The following is a 22,301-nucleotide window of genomic DNA, read 5'->3' on the forward strand; positions in this document are numbered from 1 at the left end:
CACAAGTCCTCACTCTCAGCCCTAGCTATGGAAACAATTTCCCTCGAATAAAATCAGGATGTATACACTAGTGTAATACTGGTGTTAGTCAAAAAGCAGCATGAGTCGTGTTCTCTGAGCAGCTCCTGTGAGAGAAAGTAGCTACTCTTTAATACTGCTGCCCCTCCCTTATTGTTGAGTACAGCGACTCCTACTGGGCGAGAGATACTACCACCCTAGATGACTAGCTACTACTTGGGACTGCTGCGTTTGAGAATTCTGCAATGAGCGCTCACGGACCTGGATTCAAAGAAATGTCTCTGTTCAGTCTAGGATATACACTGTCCATAGAGCATTATTGCCATTTACTGGACTGGAAATTATGGTCAGAATCTGTGTGAATGGGTGCACACTTCAGGAAGATGGGTGGAGAATTAGACTGCAACCAAGCGGTGGCTGTGGGGCATGATAACAACAAAAAAATTATTTTCTCAAATCAATGAGTGTAACTTTACAACTCAAAATGAAGGTATTTATTTGAATATGTCTTACAAGTTACAAAATACAAAAATAAAAGTATATATTAAAAATAACCTGTATAGTCCCAAGCCAATTTACAAATAGTTTACAAAAATATATTACACAGATTGCTAAATCAGTAAATCGGGACAAACAAATAATGAGATTTACAACTGGGCACTTGTAGATTATCTATAAAAGGTTCATGGTCAAAGCCTGACTTCTGTGGCTGAAAGGACCAGTGCAAGATATAATTAACTTAATTGAGCAGTAATTCCCTTAAAAATAAAATAAATCTACATTTTAATAATTGCAGCATATACATATTTCAAAGCATTTGATATTAGTAGACTTAAAATGACACAAACTATCGACAAAATGTACACGTTTACATTCTTCCATTGTTCGTAAGAGAACATGGTAAAACCTGGTTTAACCATGAGCGAGAAGGGGCTCAACACGCATGAGTCCAGTTTGGTCTCAGAACAGGTGCAGCTCATGTCTAAATAGATTGAGAAAATGTACTTGAAACATTCTTCAACCAGTAGTAATGCACCGATTATCATCCAATTATGTTTTGCATTATATGACTCCAGTCATCCACAGAACAGTCAAATGTAGGCCGGGTGGTCTGCTCTGTTCCATTAGTTGATACTGAGCTGACCGTGTACTCTGATGCGGTACAGGCAGGTGTACTCCGTGTGACCCCAGTTGGACAGCACCCGAACCTCAATGATCTGATAGGCTTTATCGTTCTCCTCCTGTGGATAGATAAAAGGACACTGAATTTACACTCAAGTAGCAAGACCTATAACTTGCCAAGTCACCATCTCTAATCATACTAGAGATAAATGCCATGTGGACAGTGTTGGGAAAGCTACTCTGAAATCATAGTTCACCAAACTACCAATTACTTAAGATACACAAGCTAAAGCTACCTTAAGCTAGATATACTGTAGTTTACTTAACTAAAGCTACTTTGAAACAGTAGTTCACTACATCCAAGCTACTTTGTGATAAATTATCATATCTAAATCTGAAATGTCATAGACGAACAATTGCAAGAACAGGTCACTCTGGAATCAGATGTTAACACAATGTGTAATTTAGCCTATCAAACACAAAAATGTGTTTTGAAGTGAGAATTAGGAAGGTCTGACAGCGAAAAACGACATTCTTGCATATTTCACCCATATTTTATTTTAGCAAAAATAGTGTGTAGTTCCAGTAGTTAGTTACTTTTTTGCCATGTAGCTGTGTAGCTAACTATAGAAAAAACTACCAATATTTGAATTAAGTTCAACTACCAGCAAGCTACTGCAAAATGTAGTTACATTACTAGTTGAACTACACATAGTTCACTACTCCCCAACACTGCATGTGGACTTCTTACGTAACATCTACATCTGACCAATCAAGCCCCTGGAGGCAGTGTTGAAGTGTACTTACGGTGACGGGATACGTTTGTAGCGCCTCCCCATCCTCCTGGTAGGTATAGCTGCCAAGTAGTTTACCTTCCTCCTGGGACTCATCATCCAGACCCTGGAAACAAGAGTACACAGTTAGAAAACAGCAGAGACCCACAGCAATAAGTGTCAAATCAGTACTGCTTCACCAGAGCACATTCACAGTAAATGTGGCTGACTTGAGTGTCTACTAAGTGTGATTCTGATTGGCTTGCTTAGACAGTAATAGCAGACATGTGACTGTTAAATTGGGTAAGCAGTGTAGTTTGCATGGCTTACATAGACGTTAAACTGGCGCGGGGCGCTGTCGATGTTGCCTGTTGGCGACAAGTCTTTGGGGATGTGCTCCAATGAGAAGGCAGAGGGCACGATCCTCATGGAGAGACGTATCACCACGTAACCATAGGAACCCTGAAACGCCCAGCAGTTCCCTGGATGGACGTCGGGCTGCAGTGGAAGAACGAGAGAGCAAAATGTCTTCCATGTGTTGGCTAGGCAGTATCAGCAACTAAAACTCTCCCAATATAATCCATTAATGTAATGAAATCACCAAGCGATCAAAAAAGACTGGTCTCGTGTTGTGGTGACTTGAGTCGTACCTGTATGACCACACGAGGAGATTGGGAGAAGTACCAGAGTGGGAGGCCGAACAGACTCATCAGTGCAGTCTTTGTCTCATACGTCTCAGAGCAGCGAGTGCCCAGGATGTTGCCACCTGCACACACGAAGCCATGATGTAGCTTTCACGACTGTACACCCCGCCACCACAACAGCTGTGAAGCTTTACACCCCGCCACCACAACAGCTGTGAAGCTTTACACCCCGCCACCACAACATTTACATTTACGTCATTTAGCAGACGCTCTTATCCAGAGCGACTTACAGTTAGTGCATACATTTTTTATTTTTTCATACTGGCCCCCCGTGGGAAACGAACCCACAACCCTGGCGTTGCAAACACCATGCTCTACCAACTGAGCTACCTCCCTGCCGGCCATTCCCTCCCCTACCCTGGATGACGCTGGGCCAATTGTGCGCCGCCCCATTGGTCTCCCGGTTGCGGCCGGCTACAGCAGAGCCTGGATTCGAACCAGGATCTCTAGTGGCACAGCTAGCACTGCGATGCAGTGCCTTAGACCACTGCGCCACTCGGCTGTGAAGCTTTACACCCCGCCACCACAACAGCTGTGAAACTTCACCTCCAGACTCCAGAGCGTAGTCCACCAGGCCGGTCCGATCCTGGGAGTAGAGTTTCAGAGCGTTCTTCACCATCAGCTGTACATGCTGGAGGAGGAAGAGGGGAACAGAGTGGTTGGGTGAGGAACTGGAATAATGCAGACAGATAAGAAATGGTGACTTAATCACATTGCATTTCAATAAATTATTTAGAACGCCAAAACACTGAATCTAACTTAAAACGATATTAAATAAAACATTATTCAACCAATAAAAACTACACATCAAATGTTTTTTTCTACACAAAATCCCCAAAACCAAAGCACCTACCTCCTCAGACATCCCGGCGCCAACAGTGTGCACCACAGTCTGAGAGACCGTCTCAGTGCTGAGCGTCTCCTGCCTGGCCCTGCTCTCCTCCAGCTGCAGGCTGACATTCTGCAGGATGCTGAGCTCCAGGGAGGCCAGAGAGGCCTGCAGGTCGGCCCCGCTCACATAACGCTCAGAGAGCCACTGCAGCAGCGACTCAGGGAGTTCCTTCTCCCCGGGTTCGGAATCACCTGCCTGCTCACTGCCGTAGAATAGGGCCTGCAGTTCCCGCCTCACCTGGGCAGACACCTGCTCAGACACCTGCCACGACCACACAAAGAGACAGACCCCATAAGACACAGGTCAAGGGTCAACAGAGAGGATTTATACAAAGAACTCCAGCAAAACTATCTGACTGAATCTCAGCATAAAATAATACTGAGTGGCTATACAGGACCAGCTATTCAAAGGAATGGGAGGCTATCTGGAAAGGTACATACTGGAGCAATGCATGTATAGTACAGACAGGACAGACAGTAGACAGACAGAGAGAAAGCAACTCACCGTTTCATGGAGTGTGTCCAAGCGGTCACACATGCCCTGGCATCCCATCACCCCCTGCAGGTCCTGCCTAATGCTCCCCAGTGCCGCCTCCAGCCGTTGCACCTCTGCCAGCAAGACATCATGGGACTCACTGTCCACACCCACAATGGAAGGCCACACAGGGGGCAATATTCAACATCACTCATGATTTCATTTAATTTATACAATCCAAAGGCAAAGGGTTGTGTGCTGAACTCACCTGACTGGCACAGGAATTGGTATAGGAACTGGTGGGGCACTGGCAGTCTCAACCTGCCTTCTCTGTACCTCCTGAAGACGTCATATATCCATGTTATGTTGATAACAATTACATTTTATAGAGCTTCTACAGTAAGGTCTGTACATTTATATAAAATATTGTACCTTTATTTAACCAGGCAAGTCGATTAAGAACAAATTCTAATTTACAGTGACAGCAGAGGCAAAAGGCCTCCTGTGGGGACAGGGGCTGTACATAGAAATGAGTATAGGATCTATAGGTGTGTACCTCTGTCTTGGCAGCCAGTGTCTGCAGTAGAACCTCTAGTTGAGCCAGACGAGACTCTTGGCCCTGCTGCTGCACAACATCCTGCTCCTGACTCTGCACAGGAAGTAGGAAGTGATTCATGAGCACACAGAGGTAAAAAAATAAATCAAAGTCAGCGGACCTTTACTTTTCATTACAATCACAATTACCATATGCTAGCTGAAATGAATCCCTGACTATCCAACCTGGAGAATCACCTGTTCCCTCTGCAGCGCTGCATCCGTCTCCATATCTCTCTTCAGTAGAGTGAGTCTCTCCTCCAGCAGGCCGGACACCCACAGCCCCATGCCGTCCCTGTCCGTCTGGGTGTCCAGCTGCTCTCGTAGAGAATGGTAGAGACCCAGCACCTCTCCGTGCTGCTGCTCCTGACTCTGGCCCCCTCCCTCCACCTTCTCCCACAGCTGGGCCAGCCTCTGCTCCAACTGGACCAGGCGCTCAGAGTCCACAGACACACTGCCCGGCTGTTCACATACAGGAGGGGGGGATAGAGGTCAGGTCAGCTATACGGAGTTTCAAGCCTTATCCATAGAATTGGATGGTCTTAAGGAAGCTGACAATCGTAAATTGATTGAATATGAACATCAACATTCCTCCTACCTGTGAGACAGCTGGTGGTAGTGGAGTCATGGTGGACTGCCTGTCTTTGGTCTGGGCTTGGGCAGAGGTGAAACTGAGGGGGTAGGCGGTGCTCCACTCAGTGATGTTAACGACAGGCAATACAGACATCAGGCTGGATGGACCCCAGTGCCACAGAGCTGGGAGAACATTGAGAACGGAGGATTTATGAGACAGAAGAGATGTCTGTAGTGGAATGGGGTCACAGTTGGTGATTGTTCAGTATTATGGATGAGCAGTATCAGGGCTTTCGGGGTGGACACCAAGAGCTGTGCTACTCACCCAGGAGGATAAGGAATGGGAGTAAAATCAGCAGGAGTTTGAGGAGCTTGAGAGGGCACCTACAAAAACAGAAAAAAACATATTAGTATGATCACATATCATGGACTCCATCCACTACCACCTACAGGTAACTGCCAAAATAATGGAAACACAAGTACATTTTATGTTGGTGTTTCCTTTATTTGGGCAGTTACCTGTTCCTTGAGTATTACTCTCAGGCCCAAGAGACTCACCGTGTCAAGACGAAGACGTTGAGCAGAGAGAGGAGGGTAACCAGATGGTACCATCCAGTCCCAAGCCACCAGAAGACCCCCGTCGCTGCCTTCCCTATACACACAAAGACAGACAGACAGGCAGACAGACAGGGAGCAGATTAGTGAGCGTTCTTCAGGAGGCGGGAGGGGTAGACGAGGCACTTCCACACAGCACTAAGGATGAGAGAATCAAGTACATTCACCAGCTGTGGTAAAAGGGCAAGGTGATAATTGCAGTGCAACAGGTTATGAGGTTAGTTAGTTACAGACAGAGGCGATAGAGCAGGCTGAGCAAAAGTGTTCTCTGTCAGCGTAGATGCACAGTACAGCAGAGGGGATCCTTTTGTAAGGACAGCACACCTTTAGCAAAACCGCAGCACTCCATCAAACTCCTGTCCAGTGTGACAACTCACTCCCATCCTTGGCACCGACTTTAATCTGCCCAGAGAGACGGAAGCAGCAAGCGGAGGGGAAAGCAGTTCTGCAGACAGGCTAGGAAACTGCAGAGGCTAACGCATAGAGCAGTGAATTAGAATGATGAAACGCAAAGGAAATGAAATGGGTAAGAATGTTAAACAGCAGTTAGTCATCTTAAATGGAAAAAGGTTAGATATACTCCAAGCCACCATTCTAATGGGTTTCACGTTAGGTAGGCAGACACACAAGCTAGCCATGGGGAGACTAGGAGGTATCATGCAGGGGTTTATCTGGAGGTTGAGAGGCTGGTTAAACACGGTAAGAGAGGGTGGTTATTTAAAACACTGTAAAAGTATGACCTGGGGACCTATCTGCCAACCAGAGAACAGACAGCATCCTCCTCGTCACGGCCCAGACAGCTGAGCCTGCCTCCTGCCCAACCCATAACACACTGGAGCCTGGGGACCAACCGAATAAAACATAACTTAATCTACTTACATAGAACAGTAGAACTGGATTTAAATCGTTTCAAGTATATCAGGATAGGCCAGAGTTGGTTGGCTTAATAGGTGACCTGTGTAAGCAGTGACGAGCCACAGTGCTCTCAACACATGGTGTGACCGGGAGGCCCATGATGAGGTGTAGGTTGCGTGTGTCACCGCATGCTGCTTTCCTTTGCAGTCGTCACCTATTAGCATCAGCAGGGTGGGTGAGCAGCAAAGGCATCAAATAAAACATGAAAAAGAGAGAGAGAGGCTAAAAACGCAGGTAGCCTAGCAGTTAAGAGCCAGTAACCGAAAGGTTGCTGGTTCGAATCCCAGAGCCGGCAAGCTGGGAAAATCTGCCGTTGTTCCCTTGAGCAAGGCAGTTAACCCCCAACAACAACAACTGTTACCCCGGCGCCGATGACGTCGATTAAGGCAGCACCTCTCTGATTGAATGCATTCATTGTGCGACTGACATTTCCTCTACAAAGAGTACCCTAACAAAAAGTATGTCGCAGGTGTGTGTAGCCACAAAGGTTATGAGAAGGGTTACATGAAAATCACACCAATTCACATGACAAATTTTAGTCTATTATTCACATAAAACACATTGTCTTGTCGAACATGTCAAGGGATCATGCACAAACAAAAATATCGGTGTGTGTCTATGGAAGTCTGTTACTTACACAGAGAGCCGTTCAGATTCATGTGCTTCCCGTCAGTCCCCAACTCCTTTACACGCAAGGTTCCACAGTAGCTGGAATGAGCTGCAACCAATAAGAAAGAAATCTGTTAAAAACTAGCACAACTAAATATTGATCAAACATCCCTCTTTCCATTCCTTCACCTGAGAGAGCGAGAGAGAATTTGCATGTCACCAGGGCAATACCCAAAGCGAAGGCAGACCATTTGTTTGACAGATAAACCAGAGGGTGAAATCTGTGAGGTAAAAGTGCCATACAAACAAATTCAAACACCAGAATAGGAAGGTAGAGTGATGTTAAAAGGAGGAGTGAGAAAGGTGTAGGCAGAATAAGCTGTGGTAGTGTCAGCCTCTGTCGAGAGAGAGAGCGAGAACAGTCAGAAGCAGGTGACGAGGAGTTTTAGGTTAGTCAGTAGCAGGTGACGAGGAGTTTTAGGTTAGTCAGTCAGCAGTGAGAGCCACCATGGTCATTCACACAGCCACTGCAACCTCCAGTGTCAGGGCAGATTCAGTACAGTGCAGGAGACCGGTGCACTGCAAGCAGGGGGATTCCAAACATCAAGTTTCAACCTGTGTCAACTAAGTACAGACCCATGCAAATCAGGCACAGATCACGCAACACCTGACATGTGGATGCCCAACCCCGATGAATAATCGTTCAGCCTCTAAAAAAGCAAAGTGGAATACCTCCATTACCAACTTCCCTGCCCCCACTGCCCATATTCACCAGAGCAGCCTGGAGGCAGCTGCCCTCCTGCTATGGTGCAGACTGGTGTCTAATACTGACCACAGCCCACCGAAAGAGACAGAGCATATTAAAAGGGAATAATCCGGCCTCCCGAGTGGCGCAGCGGTCTAAGGCACTGCATCGCAGTGTTGCGGCGTCACTACAGCCTGGGGTTCGATCCCAGCTCATTACCGGCTGTGACTGGGAGTCCCGTAGGGCGGCGCACAATTGGCCCAGCGTCGGGTGTTAAGAAGCTCGGTTTGGTGGGTCATGTTTCGGAGGACGCATGACTCGACCTTCGCCTCTCCCGAGCCCGTTGGGGAGTTGCAGCGATGAGACAAGATCGTAATCCCGAAAAAGGGGGTAAAACGCATAACTAAATAAAGGGAATAATCCAGATTGTATGATTATGTTGAGCTTTAGCAAAGCATTGTCAGATTTCTTGACAGGCTACCACCACGTGAATTGCATATGCTATCTCAGCACAACGCCACCGAGTGCAGGAAAAAGTTGTGACCCATCTAAAAACTATGAAAAGTGGGAAGCAGCAAGGCAGATATGAGAGAGACAGAGTGAAAGGCAACGATGGCGCTGTAAAGACGGCGAGAAGCCGAGCCGGCGCAGAGGCTGATACCTTCGCCCTTCGTGAGTGTCCTCAGCAGTACACTCTTTAAGAGCAGTGAGAAGAAGTATGCCACAGAGCCTGCTGCCCTCCTGCTCACACGCACACAGGTGTCTGAGACGGACACCAGCAGACCTGAATCAAATCAATTCAACTTTATTGAAAATGCACTTTACAAATTCACAATGCATGTCAAATGTAAGAAAATGAAAAATGACACACTCATACATCAGCAATGACAACAAAACACACTGTGGATGATATGCCTTCAAATGAAACGGGCTCTCACCCGTTTTGTGCTTGCGGCTCTTGTCCCTGGCGTAGACCGTGGAGGGAGGGGAGGTAGTGGTGGCTGTCAGGGCCTGGTTGCTGGTGGCAGAGCGGGCACCAGTGGAGGAGGAGGAGTAGGTGCCGAGAGCCTCATGTCTGTCCGAGTGGATATTGAAGTCCTTACAGAAGCTACCGTTCACCATGGAGGTCTGGGTCTGTGCGGAGTTAACGTCTCCGTTGGTCCCACACATACTGTGGTCTACCGTCATGGTCCGCTCTGTAACATACAGACAGATTTGATAATGAAAAACAAAACACAATCACCCTTTTTTAAAGGAATTCATTCAAGACACCGATGTCGCAGGCAGTACAAGTAATTGCGATCGATAAGGTCGTTTTAAAAAATGACCTTTAACTTCAACGGCTTCATCCAAACCCCAGAAGCTGCCGACCAGCGTGCGCTCCTGGATGCACGACTCGTCCAGCATGGAGGAGAGCAGGGAGGGGTCGTTGGCGGCCACGCTGCTGTTGTGCTGCTGGGAGCCCTGCTGGCGCTTACGGGGCGTGGTGAGGAGCAGAGACTGGGAGCAGGAGACCTCCTGCTGCTGAGACCTCCTGCTCTTCAACCCCCTGGGAGAGAGAAAGAGAACAGTCAGATGAGACAATGGGAAACCACTGGACGTAACACTCGGGCCCAAATCCATAGAAGGAACCCCAGGGGCAGCAGGAACATCATCACTTACTTGGACTCTCTGCGACTGGCTCCTCCTGCGCTGAAGGAAGCACTGTGGTACACGTTGTGATTGAGAGAAGGGTCCAGGCTGTCGTCGCCATAGAGACCAGTGGTAGTGTGCAGACGCAGGCTCCGCCGGGACATCCTGGGAGACTAGAAGACACTGGAGTGATCCTGTGCTCCTTCTCAAAGTCCACAGCTGTTGTTAAGAAGCTGGAGCTGGGAAAACAAAGAAGAGAAGATGGGAGGAATGCGTTTAGATTCAAATTCATATAATAAAAGAAACATTTCATTTTCTCTAAGCAACAGTGAATAATTTGATTGGAAACATCAATGTTTAGTGTCTTGAAAGGCACCAACGTTATGCACTACAATTATAAAATCATACATCATGCAAAAATACCAAAATAGATCCTAGTATTTCACTTCCTCTATAGCTAGCATGCAGACAAAGCATGTACCGTAACAGCACTGTTACACTCTAATAGTAGTGCATGCTTAAGGCTGCTGTTGTTCTATTCCTGTCACCACACAGGACCGGTTTGGCAGGAAATGAGCACTGATGTCCCCCCACCACAGTAACATCACAGTACAGAACACCGGAAGAGAGATGAGGCCACATGATGGGGCCTTCTCTAAACATGGTGATATTACAGCAGGGGTTGGGGACATAAATCTACTGGCAGCTGCTATACACACACACACACACTTCTCCCATATTCCTTGCCCAGAGTTGGCCCAGATTTCAACAGAGCCTTGCCAGGAAGAAAGAAAAACAAACTGTTGCTGCCATCTCTCAAGGAACAATCCCAGCATTCACATTGTTCACCTTTGAAACGGTTTCTAAATCTGTACTAGCAACTGATACCAGAAATCATCATTAGGCTAACTGAAGTCCCAGTAGGGAATAGCTAGCAAAACGTAATGGTAACTTTCCATATAACAAGCTATTACAGTCTGATCCCTAAAACACACGGTGAGCAAACAGGAGTAACCGTGCCTGCTGTCTAAACATAGCCAAGCGCTCAGACAAAAGAACATAATGAAAGATGAAACACACAGATCACCCCCACCCAGCTCCACCCACCCAGCTCCACCCAGCTCTCCAGAGTCCACCTCTCGTCACCGTCGCTCATCCCAGGGAAAAGCGGACAAACATCACAGACACTCACCCACCCAAACACTATCACGCGAGCTAGGAGAGATCAGGCAACTTAACACTACTTAATACTGTATGTAGCCAATGCTGCGTGTTCACTTCCTGTTGCTAGCGACAGAGAAGCCTCTTACTGACTCAACTCTCCCTCCCTCCCTCTCCTCCCCCCTCCATGAAACAATGACACCAATCCATTCACTTTGACATGACGAGTGATGTCGCTCCTTAGGTGCAACTGACTGTACAACAAGAAGGAAGAGATAAGAAACATGCAACAAAATAGTACTGAAATAAATAAAATCAAGTTACATATTGGGATGTTCTTTTTCACAATATATCAATATTATTTTTGCACTAGTTGGCTGTACCTGCACCATAACTCCATAATTGTTCCTCCATAGCTTGTTCTCCATCTTCTTTTTAAATAGGGAGCCAATTTGTTTTCAGCACTTTTATTTCCATGACTGATCAAAACTCTTTTTCTCATGGCTCTCTCGTCGCTCTGCAGCAGACATATGGTGAGCAATATGTTTGGAACATGATCGAATCGCAATACATATCGTATTGGCACCTAAGTATCATATCGTGAGGTCCCTGGCAATTCCAAGCCCTACAAAAGAGTGACATCTGTGTCCCCGAACTGCTTAACTTATCTAATATGATTCCATAAACATAGGGCAAACTCTCTCCAGGGCCCTTGCCCATGTAAAAAATCCAACATGTCACCCTGCTCTCCGGTTCTTTCCCTCCATGTCTTTCTATTCACGTCCTAAATTAAGCTTCTCCAGGATTATGGAGGGCCTTGGCAGAGCCAATTATGTGCTTTCCCCTGCTCTGCCTGCTTCCCCTCCTGCCCCCTGCCAGGGGCGCTCTAGGCCCCTCCGTGGGACAGCTGTGAGTCCTCAGTAGTCCCAGGCAGTCCCACCCAAATCCCCAGTCTGGGGTCTGGGCCAGGGGAGCCAGGCCCAGGACAGCTGCAGTGAGACCAGGCCAACGGGTGCAGCAGTCGCTCTTCCTCTGGTACACAGGGAAAAAAGTACAAGACTGGTGTCTGTCACGGTTCTTACCGATCTGCTGCTGCACACACACCAAGTTGGTTTCAGTTCAACAGACTAGAGATGTTCTCAGCTCCAAAAAGTTGGACCCGGACAGACCCCAGGACAATCCGGACCCAAATGGACCCGACGAAAACCAGACCTAGACCCGATCCGTACTCTAATCAAAAGCCTGAGTATCAAAAGGCAATGACGGATTTTCAAAACGTTGCTTTACCCACGTGTGTTCTGGTTCTGGCCCAACCCACCGGTTTCTGGACCCAATCAGACGGTCCGAACGGGTTTGCGTTCTTGAAGGGTCAGGGGGGCGGAGTCAAATTGCGAAGAAGAAACAAAAACGAGCGTGGTGTGGCGTTCGGCCGGAGCAATGAGTCTGGGTAGCCAGGCAACCATTCTTGATGGTCTATCACAACTTTCAGTGTTAATCGATGGTCCATTAGGACCAACTCCTGAATATGCAAAAGTACTTTTTAGGGGCGGGACGATACCAGTATCGCGATACTTGTTAGTATCGTGACAAGGAAACAAAACACGAAGCGGATTTAACTTCTTTAGGAAAACAGCCCTAATGTTGGAAAGAAACATGTCATCCAGTCACATTTATTTCCCAAGCTATAGCGCACACTATTTTACATACAGGAGGTTTTTATTAAAGGACCGAAGAGTTTACCTCATATCTCAACACACAAATCTACATTTATAAAAATAAAAAAACATGTCTATAATGAAGTATGCCCAACTGTTGTCTTGGAAGCTGTTAAAGCATGAGAGGTTGTGTCATGTCTTACTCTTCACATAAGAAAAATACCAATAAATAATTAGAAATACAAGAACAGAAAATTCACGATTTAGAAAGAAAACACAGATTAAATAGAAATGTTGACACCCTTCAACAGTTGAACACTTTGAATATAACATAATAAAAACACCTGCTCTACAGAGATAGCTGCCCTGAAATCCAAACAACAAAATGTTGAGCAAGGTGAAAGTGTGGGGAAAATGCTTGCTTGGCAAATTAAGAAAGAGGAGGAACGTACCATCTACAGCATTAAAACCCCCAGATGGTAGCATAACAATGGATTTCTGAAATGAACTCACTCAGTCTTTAAAACATTTTCAAACCGAAAGTTCAAAGAAAGACACATTCCTTAATGAGGCCAACTTACCAATTATAACTGAACCAGAGAAAATGAGTATGATAGAAACATTTCCCTAAGTGAGCTGGTGGAGGCCATAGTCTACAAAATGGGAAATCTCCTGGTAATGATGGATTCCCAGTGGACTTTTACAGACACTATCGTCCCAAATTACTAAAGCCTGTGTTACTTATGCTAATACAGCTCTACAGAAAAATTAACTTACCCAATCACTATGTTTGGCTACAATCACCCTACTTAAAAAAGAAAGATAAGGATCCATTGTCATGCCGATCCTTCCGCCCAGTCTCACTTTTGAATGTGGATTATAAAATCATTGCTAAGGTATTGGCTTTTCGCATAGAAATAGTACACTGAACAAAAATATAAAACCCAACATCTAAAGTGTTGGTCCCATGTTTCATGAGCTAAAATAAGATCCCCAGAAATGTTTACACACAAAAAGCTTATTTCTCTCAAATGTTGTACACAAATTTGTTTACATCCTTGTTAGTGAACAGGCAAATGGTGGTCACACCAGAAACTGACTGGTTTTCTGATCCATGCCACTACCTTTAAGGTATCTGTGACCAACAGATGCATATGAAATCCATAGATTAGGGCATAATGAATTTATTTCAATTGACTGATTTCCTTATTTGAACTAACCCAGTAAAATCATTGAAATTGTAGCATGTTGCGTTTCTATTTTTGTTCAGTGTAACAAAAAAGTTGATTCACTTAGATCAAACAGGGTTCATATGGAATAGGATGTCTTCATACCAGGAACTTGAACGTTCCAAAAGTGGCAATATCATTGGATGCTGAAAAAGTGTTCGATAGAGTGGAATGGGCATATTTGGTGGCAGTCTTTTAGTTTTGGTCTGGTATTTATTTCCTGGATTGAGCTATTGTATAAATCCCCCAAAGCAGCTATAAGAACAAATGGACAAATCTAAGATCAATATAAGTTATCAAGAGGAACAAGACAGGGATGCCCTTTGTCCAGTTATTTATTTGCTTTAGCCACGGAACTCCTAGCATCAATAATAATCAGAACCCATAGCTCAATCCTGGGAATAGAGATCGGTGGAGAACATGTGATATCATTGTATGCAGATTACATTTTCCTGTATTTATCTGAACCAGAACATTCTCCGTCGTCATTTATTTTGCAACTGTTGGACACGTATGATGCTGTATCAGGATTCAAAGTGATTTGGGAGAAAATTAGAAAATTAGCATTATTTCAGTTATTACTTTTCAAACTTGGAAAGTAGATTTCAGTGGAAATTGACAAAGACACATGAAATACTTGGATGTATTGATACCATGCAATTTGGAGGAGGCCTTATAAGATAAGATTAAATCCGTTGTTCAGAGATGGAGAACTCTTCACATTTCTATGTTGGGTAGGGTGAACATAATCCAAATGAATATATTACCAAGGTTGATGTATTTATTCCAAGCCTTACCAGTTTCAATTCCATCCAACTTCTTTAAGAAAATAAAATGGCCTACTCTCCGATTTTATTTGGAATGGAAAGAACAAGAGCTAAATTGAATGTTTTACACTTACCTTAAAGCTGGAGGTCTTGGACTACCTCATATGAAAATGTATTACTGGGCCACACAACCGTGTTCACTTAAACAATGGACAGCAGACCATCCTAGTGCTTGGAGGAGTATTGAAGCCATAAATGTAATAGCCTATGAATTAAAAATACATATTTCACTACTTTGTGTTGGTCCAAGGCTTTAAAATAAAAAAAGACAACCCAATGATTTTAAATTCAAATTTGGGAAAATGTCCATCAATAGGCCCTATGCACGCAAAAAAAACAGACAGTGACAGTAGACCGTTATGATGGCAGAGATGAAGTTTACAAGGTGTTTGCTGGAGTTGCCTAAAGTATCTGTTAATGATATACGGAGGGTCGTCCGGACATCCAGTACGACACCACGTAGCAAACTGGATAAAGGCTTCAAATGTTATGTTTCTTCTTTTCTTTGCAACTTTGAAGGTAATATGCTAACGCTAGCTAGCCTGAGCTAGAAGCCTTGCTTTGGTGTTTTAAGTCATGACTCCGTCCTGCTTCAGGTTAATCATGCTTTAAATAAAAGTTTAATCATGTGTATATACCTCTCACTTCATGTGTTTGTACTTTTATGAAAGTATCAGGTAAAAACTAAAGCCACCACACCAGCTGAGAGTAGGACTAGATTAAGTGACACGTTCAAAGTTCTGTTGAACTTGTTCAAGGTTCCGTTCAACACATGTTTTCCTCGTTTAATGTTACCACAGCTTTGATTGCCATTGCTAAGAGAACACTTTAGAACTTAAGTGGTTTTCACGATAGCTGAACAGTGGTAGCCTAATACAGACCTGGGTAGCTGAGTGGGAATTGCCATGCTTTGTTGTTGGGACTGTTGTAAACAAATTGGAGTTTGGTTTGAAATGTAAACAATAATGAGATTACTACTTTTTCCTGACTTGATGACTGCAATGACAGTAACATATTCCACTCAGCTATTCTTCAAACTGCTGATGTTCTACTCAAAACGGTCCTGTCATCTTTACTTCTTTCTTTATAAACATATGGCCCAACTTCCTTGCTTTTGTACTTGATGTTTCTACTTTTCAAGAGGAATTAGGAGCAAAACCTTCACTCTACTGTTGTTATTGGTACTAGGCTACAATGTTGCACCACTCACCTACTGCTCTGCCAATACTGTTTGAAGGTAGGTAAATGGCACAAGACAATAGGTAAGTGGTGGGAGACAGTAGGAAAGTGATGCAGAAAGCACAAAAGTCACACGAGACAGTAGATAAGTTGCTTACACCAGTAAAAAGTAGAAAGAACAAGTTTTGCTCCTACTCCTGCTGCTGTAGACCCTCGTCTTTCAAAACCCATTAAATTATGCTTCTGTGTATTTCAGATGACATTGCGTGATTCACAGCCAGTTGTGCTTGTTAAAAGCTACTGTTCCTGTGTGGCTGGGTGTGGGATATGCAATCATCTGGTTGCATTACTATATCAGACTGCCCATTACTCTGAATGTGGCATGTCTGTCGTCCCTCCTGTACTTTCGTGCACTGAAATAGAGCAGAAATGGCATAAACCACGAACAATGGTTTGTATCATTTCAATACCAGACAGTTGTGTCACATGCATACTAGCATCTCTCCTAATACCATCTCATAAATAACTAGGGAGTGAAGCCAGGACCTGTGGATGCCATGGTTGTAGTGAAGCCCAAACCAGATGCTACTCCGTCAAGGGGAATTAGGTATGCAGAGTCCAATTAAATAGGCAGACTACAATGTGTTGCGAAATAAATGTTATTAATCGCTGTTAGATTCTGGTGTATTTCCTAGTGAACCCTTTACTTTTCCTGATATTGTTATTCCAGATCTACACTTTACAAGGGCTACAGCGTTGAGCTACCAGACCCATCAACCCTCAACCTGCCTATGCTGACATGGAACCAGACTCTCTTCCCCTTATCTGCAGAATGAACATCACATCTGACAAACCACTCGTGGACTCCATTTTTGGCAAGGTACAAATTGGCAGTATCCTGTCATATCAACACCCACCACCTCCACCTGACAGTGTTGTCATCCATGAGGATGCACCACCGTTCCCAAAAGTGCCACTGGACGGTTACCATTTACAACCAACAGACTGTTCATACGAGATCATGACGGATCAAGAAAAGCTTCACCTCAGTTCTCGGTCTGTGACTTTGTCACAGTCACACCTGATTGAGGAAGCAACCAGATGCCAAAGTGAAACACCCGAGTGGCATTCACTGAGGAAGGAGAGAGTGACTGCTTCACATTTCCAGGAGGTAAGCCATGTTAGAGGTACAAGCACAGCAGAAAAACTGGCAGAAAGAATTATCAGAGGGACAAGACAAACACCACTAATGAAAAGGGGGCTGGAAATGGAAGCAGGTGCATTGAAGGACTATGCAGTTCTAAAAAATCTTAATCTGACAAAGTGTGGGCTAGTCGTGCATCCGGACGCACCTTGGCTGGGTGCGTCGCCTGATGGGCTGGTATATGACGCACTTGAGCGACCATCATTTGGTCTAGTTGAAATGAAACGCCCAAATGTAGCCAGCTACATAGACTGCAAGTTCCTGAGATTTGACCATGGCCTACACAAATTGAAGGAAAGCCATTGTTATTGTTGTCAAGTCCAGGGACAGTTACTCATCACAGGCATGAAACAGCTCCCTTCTTCAGACGTCTGCGCCCAGCTGGAGTCGGAGGCTCTAGCACATCTTCACTTTGAAAGTGTCGGCTGCAGACTTGTGTGTTTGTTGTAAGAAAGTTGACTCGTCGAATGTTAATCACCCACCGTTTATGTAATTCACCGTCTTTGGGAAAAGTAAAAAAAAAACTAACAGAAGAATTGCATCTGGCAGACACTGTACATTGTGGCACACAGCAGTGATGGCTGGAAGAGCTGTCATCCCGTTTTTGAAAGGACACTTTCGTACGTTTACACGTCATCGTGTTATAAGTCAAGACGAAGTATTACATGTAAAAACATTAACATTAAGATAAACAACAACGACGAAAATTAACCGTTTCGGATGTTTTTGACGACAAGCATTCAATGCTAGCATACGGTAGCACAGCATTCTACGATAACTGGAAGTTTACATCCATCCTGAGATTTAACCGGAAATTGGTCATGCTCGCCTGTGCATATCGCCTATTCATGAAATGGAAGAAACCCATAGCGTCAGGCACACCTATTTGGAACAACCCAACATTATCTCCAGCATTTAAAGACAATAAATACCTTTAAGTCCTCTTTCCAAAATGGCATCATGAATTTTGAGCATATATATTATAACAGCTCTCTTCTGTCATTAAATAAATTACAAGAAAAATGTGGGTTATCCAAGAGCAATTTCTTTAAATTCTTACAACTAAGAAATCTTAGTCAATTGCTTTATTAGAATCTGGATGAACCTAAAGAATCTAGCATTGAAAAAAATACTAAAAGAAGCTGCAACGCCAAAGTTGACTGCCAAGTTATAGTGCATTCGGAAACTATTTAGACCCCTTGGCTTTTTCCACATTGTTACATTACAGCCTTATTCGAAAATTGATTTTTTTTAAAAATATTAAATACCCTAATCAATCTACATACAATACCCCATAAAGACAAAGCAAAATATAAATAAACTGAAATATCACATTTACATAAGTATTCAGACCCTTTACTCAGTAATTTGTTGAAGCACCTTTGGCAGCGATTACAGCCTCAAGTCTTCTTTGGTATGATGCTACAAGCTCGGCACACCTGTATTTGGGGAGTTTCTCCAATTTTCTCTGCAGATCCTCTCAAGCTCTGGCAGGTTGGATGGGGAGCGTCGCTGCACAGCTATTTTCAGGTCTCTTCAGAGATGTTCGATCGGGTTCAAGTCCGGGCTCTGGCTGGGCCACTCAAGGACATTCAGAGACGTGTCCCGAAGACACTCCTGTGTTGTCTTGGCTGTGTGCTTAGGGTCGTTGTCCTGTTGGAAGGTGAACCTTTGCCCCAGTCTGAGGTCCTGAGTGCTCTGGAGCAGGGTTTCATCAAGGATCTCTCTGTACTTTGCTCCATTCATCTTTCCCTCAATCCTGACTAGTCTCCCAGTCCCTGCCGCTAAAAAACATCCCCACAGCATGATACTGCCACCACCATGCTTCACCGTAAGGGTGGTGCCAGGTTTCCTCCAGACGTGACACTTGGCATTCAGGCCAAAGAGCTCAATTTTGGTTTCATCAGATCAGAGAATCTTGTTTCTCATGGTCTGAGAGTCCTTTAAGTGCCTTTTGGCAAACTCCAAGCGGGCTGTCATGTGCCTTTTACTGAGCAGTGGCTTCCGTCTGGCCACTTTACCAAAAAGGCCTGATTGGTGGAGTGCTGCAGAGATGGTTGTCCTTCTGGAAGGTTCTCCCATCTCCACAGAGGAACTCTGTCAGAGTGACCATCGGGTTCTTGGTCACCTCCCTGACCAAGGCCCTTCTCCCCCGATTGCTCAGTTTGGCCGGACAGCCAGCTCCAGGAAGAGTCTTGGTGGTTCCAAATTTCTTCCATTTAAGAATGATGGAGGCCACTGTGTTCTTGGGGACCTTCAATGCTGCAGAAATGTTTTGGTACCCTTCCCCAAGCCTGTGCCTCGACACAATCCTGTCTCGGAGCTCTACGGACAATTCCTACGACCTCATGGCCTGGTTTTTGCTCTGACATGCACTGTCAATTGTGGGACCTTATATAGACAGGTGTGTGCCTTTCCAAATCATGTCCAATCAATTGAATTTAACACAGGTGGACTCCAATCAAGTTGTAGAAAGATCTCAAGGATGATCAATGGAAACAGGATGCACCTGAGCTCAATTTCGAGTCTCATTGCAAAGGGTGTGAATACTTATGCAAATAAGGTATCTGTTTTGTTTTTTTTTACTGTTTTCGCTTTGTTATTATGGGGTATTGTGTGTAGATTGATAAGCAAACAAAATGTTTTAATACATTTTAGAATAAGGCTGTAACGTAACAAAATGTGCAAAAAGGGAAGGGGTCTGAATACTTTCCGAATGCACTGTAAATCATTTCAAATTCCTTATATTAAGCAAATATTCACAATTTTCTTGTTTTATTTACGATTGCCACGGACACACTCCAGCATCATTTACAAATGAAGCATGTGTGTTTAGGGACTCTGCCAGATCAGAGGAGGTAGGGATTTTCTCTTGATAAGTGCCTGAATTGGACCATTTTCATGTCCTTCTAAGCATAAAAAAAATGTAACGAGTACTTTTGGGTCAGGGAAAATGTATAAAAAATTACGTTCTTTTCTTTACGAATGTAGTGAAGTAAAAGTAGTCCAAAATATAAATAGTTATGTAAAGTACAGATACCCCAAAAAAATACTTAAGTAGTACTTTAAAATAAAGTACTTAAGTAAAAATTACACCACTGCTGCAAAGTAGGCTTACCTGGCAGAAGTAGATCATGAGGATCTATTACTTGTAATTTGCTAACTTTGCCATGAAATGAGCATCAGCTGTACAGAAATAACCATTGCTTGACCAGCAAAGACAGCACATTCTGCACTTGCTTGATTCGCAATTAAAAGGGCCAGACGGTCAATTAAAGGGGAATTATACTAAAAGTTTTAACTTTTGTTCCAGACCTAAAAAAAAAGAATTGGATTTCACCATTGACATGTACTTAACATCAAACGTCATTGTTTCTCTATGAACAATTATAAATTTCAGAGTGAAAAAACAATAATCTAAAACCAGTTAAAATAAAACTGAGAAAACAATTTGGGGTAAAAATCTGATTTTATAGGGCCCCCCTTAGAGTTTATTTACTAAGCATTATTTTACCAGATGTATTACAGAAAACAGAGCACTACTTTCACTTGTTGCAGGGGAGAAAAGAGAAGAATGTGCCTATTTGAAAGCTAGGAAAAAAATTAATAGCTCCACACATTTCATTTTTTAAAAGTAGCTCTCATGCTAGAAAAGGTTGGAGACCACTGGCCTAAAACTACCCAATCTAAATAGCATCTATCCCTCAAGGTTGGAAGTGGCCACAAGAGCTGGAAGCTATGAACTGTAAAAATTCCCCAGTCATTAAAAAGTGTAATTCCAAAATGTCTTCCTCCAACAAAGTTGGAGAAATAGCTACTAGTGTTTATTGATCTTTCGTCCAGAATTTGCAACTCATGTAGCTACACACACTCATCTTTGGTAAATGTCACTCCAGTAGCCTTTTCAAACTTGAACGAATCATTGATGGAGTTTGATTAAGCTGAACCGCGGTGCACCAGTCTATGGGCAAAAGCGGAGCAGGAGGATCTCCCCTCTCAAATCGAAATCAAATTTGACTTGTCACATGCTTCGTAAACAACAGGTGTAGACTAACAGTGAAATGCTTACTAACCGGTTATTTTCCAACAATGTAGAGTTAAAGAAAATATTTAAATAGTGACAAGGATAAATACACAGTGAATAACGTATAACAGTGACTGATGAACAGTGAATACTGAACAGTCATCTGCGCGCTCGGCCATGTTGTCAAGGCTGAATGCTGCATCATTCAGAAACATACACCTATTTTCCATAAAACATATTTTAGAATTTCTAACTAGTTTTCATTGGGGAGGCAGATAAAGCGTTTATATCAAAAGCAACTAATTACTCCACGTGCTAAACCTACATCACTTCTGTTTTGAGCCGACTTCAGCGTCGGCCAGAGAAGGGCACCAGAGGTGCGTTAAGTTCGCGTGAACGTTTGCTATGTTGCAGAATGGTTAGTACTAAACGACACGTTCTTGAACTGACTTAAGTTTGCTCCTGTTTGGTGGGGTGTGGCTTTCCTGCCTGGGTTCCCCAACCCAACCCCTCCCATGTTTCAACTGGTCGTTTAGCACAGCGCCGTTTCCGTTCAATTGAACGTTCCAGAACGTAAAAACGTACTGAACGCAGCCTCGGTTCCAAAACGAATGCCATCACTTTTCACCCTATACAAACTCCTACACCGGGGCACCCCGGGACAGATAATCGAATCCCCTCAATCAGTGCAGGGTTCAAGGTAGGCAGGGAGCCTCACGCCCAATGGTTATTTGAAGTGGGCGGAATCCCGCGAAAAATGAACTGTCAAACAACCAATGACCGTAAACAACACTGTCATAAAGTAATATTATACTGTGTGGATGTGTCCACTTACCTGGCTGTGCTGATGGGAAGGTGATGCGCAGTGATTTCTCAGGACATTAGCATTTCGCCGTCATATAACTAGCTAAACTAAGTAGCGTGGAGGACACCATTAGCTAGCTAACGTTAGTTTGACAACGTTTCTTGGCAAGCTCTCCAAATACAAACACAAGTAACGTTTCATTTACACATGACTCTCAACATAACCATGATAAAACACAACTGAAAAAAAGTATTTAAAAAATCTCACACGAGTAACGTTATCGACAGTCCTCTAATCTCTACTACTTCCTGGCCCACGGTGATGAAACCACATATATTCTTCTGATGTTTTATGGCGGCGGTAAACAAACTTCACTGGTGCATTACCGCCACCCTGGACTGGGGTAAAACATAGGGTACTTTTGTTTTCTTATCTACACGGACAACAGCTTTTTATGTTATTTGAAGAATCTAAAATGACTGCTGTGTATTTTCACTACATTGAATACAGTATATATATATATACTTTTTTAACTTAAGAAATAGAGAAGG

General features: G+C 44.0%; 1 protein-coding gene across 2 annotated transcripts; it reads right to left on the reverse strand.

The window, feature by feature from the left end:
- Positions 1-485: 485 nt before the first annotated feature.
- Positions 486-22,052, reverse strand: LOC311129880 (SUN domain-containing protein 1-like). Of its 2 annotated transcripts, none has more exons than XM_084162401.1 (19): positions 21,781-22,052; positions 9,697-9,905; positions 9,363-9,583; positions 8,973-9,230; positions 8,696-8,818; positions 7,318-7,398; positions 5,709-5,802; positions 5,476-5,534; positions 5,176-5,333; positions 4,776-5,039; positions 4,540-4,632; positions 4,252-4,322; positions 4,014-4,143; positions 3,471-3,770; positions 3,164-3,248; positions 2,564-2,679; positions 2,244-2,411; positions 1,948-2,040; positions 486-1,259 (listed from the first exon to the last, which is right to left on the reverse strand). In XM_084162401.1, exons 2-19 carry the CDS (start codon positions 9,828-9,830, stop codon positions 1,143-1,145), a joined length of 2,565 nt encoding a protein of 854 aa, XP_084018527.1. In that variant the 5' UTR covers positions 9,831-9,905; positions 21,781-22,052; the 3' UTR covers positions 486-1,142. The 2 variants fall into 2 exon arrangements, with proteins under 2 accessions (XP_084018527.1, XP_084018526.1); XM_084162400.1 differs by having other exon boundaries at positions 4,764-5,039.
- Between the last annotated feature and the right edge of the window lie 249 nt (positions 22,053-22,301).

This window comes from Coregonus lavaretus (genome assembly GCF_964263955.1).
Source record: "Coregonus lavaretus genome assembly, chromosome: 1".
In the NCBI taxonomy this organism is placed as follows: Eukaryota; Metazoa; Chordata; class Actinopteri; order Salmoniformes; family Salmonidae; genus Coregonus; species Coregonus lavaretus.

What these genes read in the sequence shown, in the direction of transcription:
- LOC311129880 (XM_084162400.1), bottom strand. Translation starts at nt 9,830, where the DNA reads ATGTCCCGGCGGAGCCTGCGTCTGCACACTACCACTGGTCTCTATGGC. An exon ending in GGGAACAGGTGATTCTCCAG is followed by an intron (nt 4,633 to 4,763) that starts GTTGGATAGTCA and finishes CTTCCTGTGCAG; the next exon opens with AGTCAGGAGCAGGATGTTGT. An exon ending in TGGACACACTCCATGAAACG is followed by an intron (nt 3,771 to 4,013) that starts GTGAGTTGCTTT and finishes TGGTCGTGGCAG; the next exon opens with GTGTCTGAGCAGGTGTCTGC.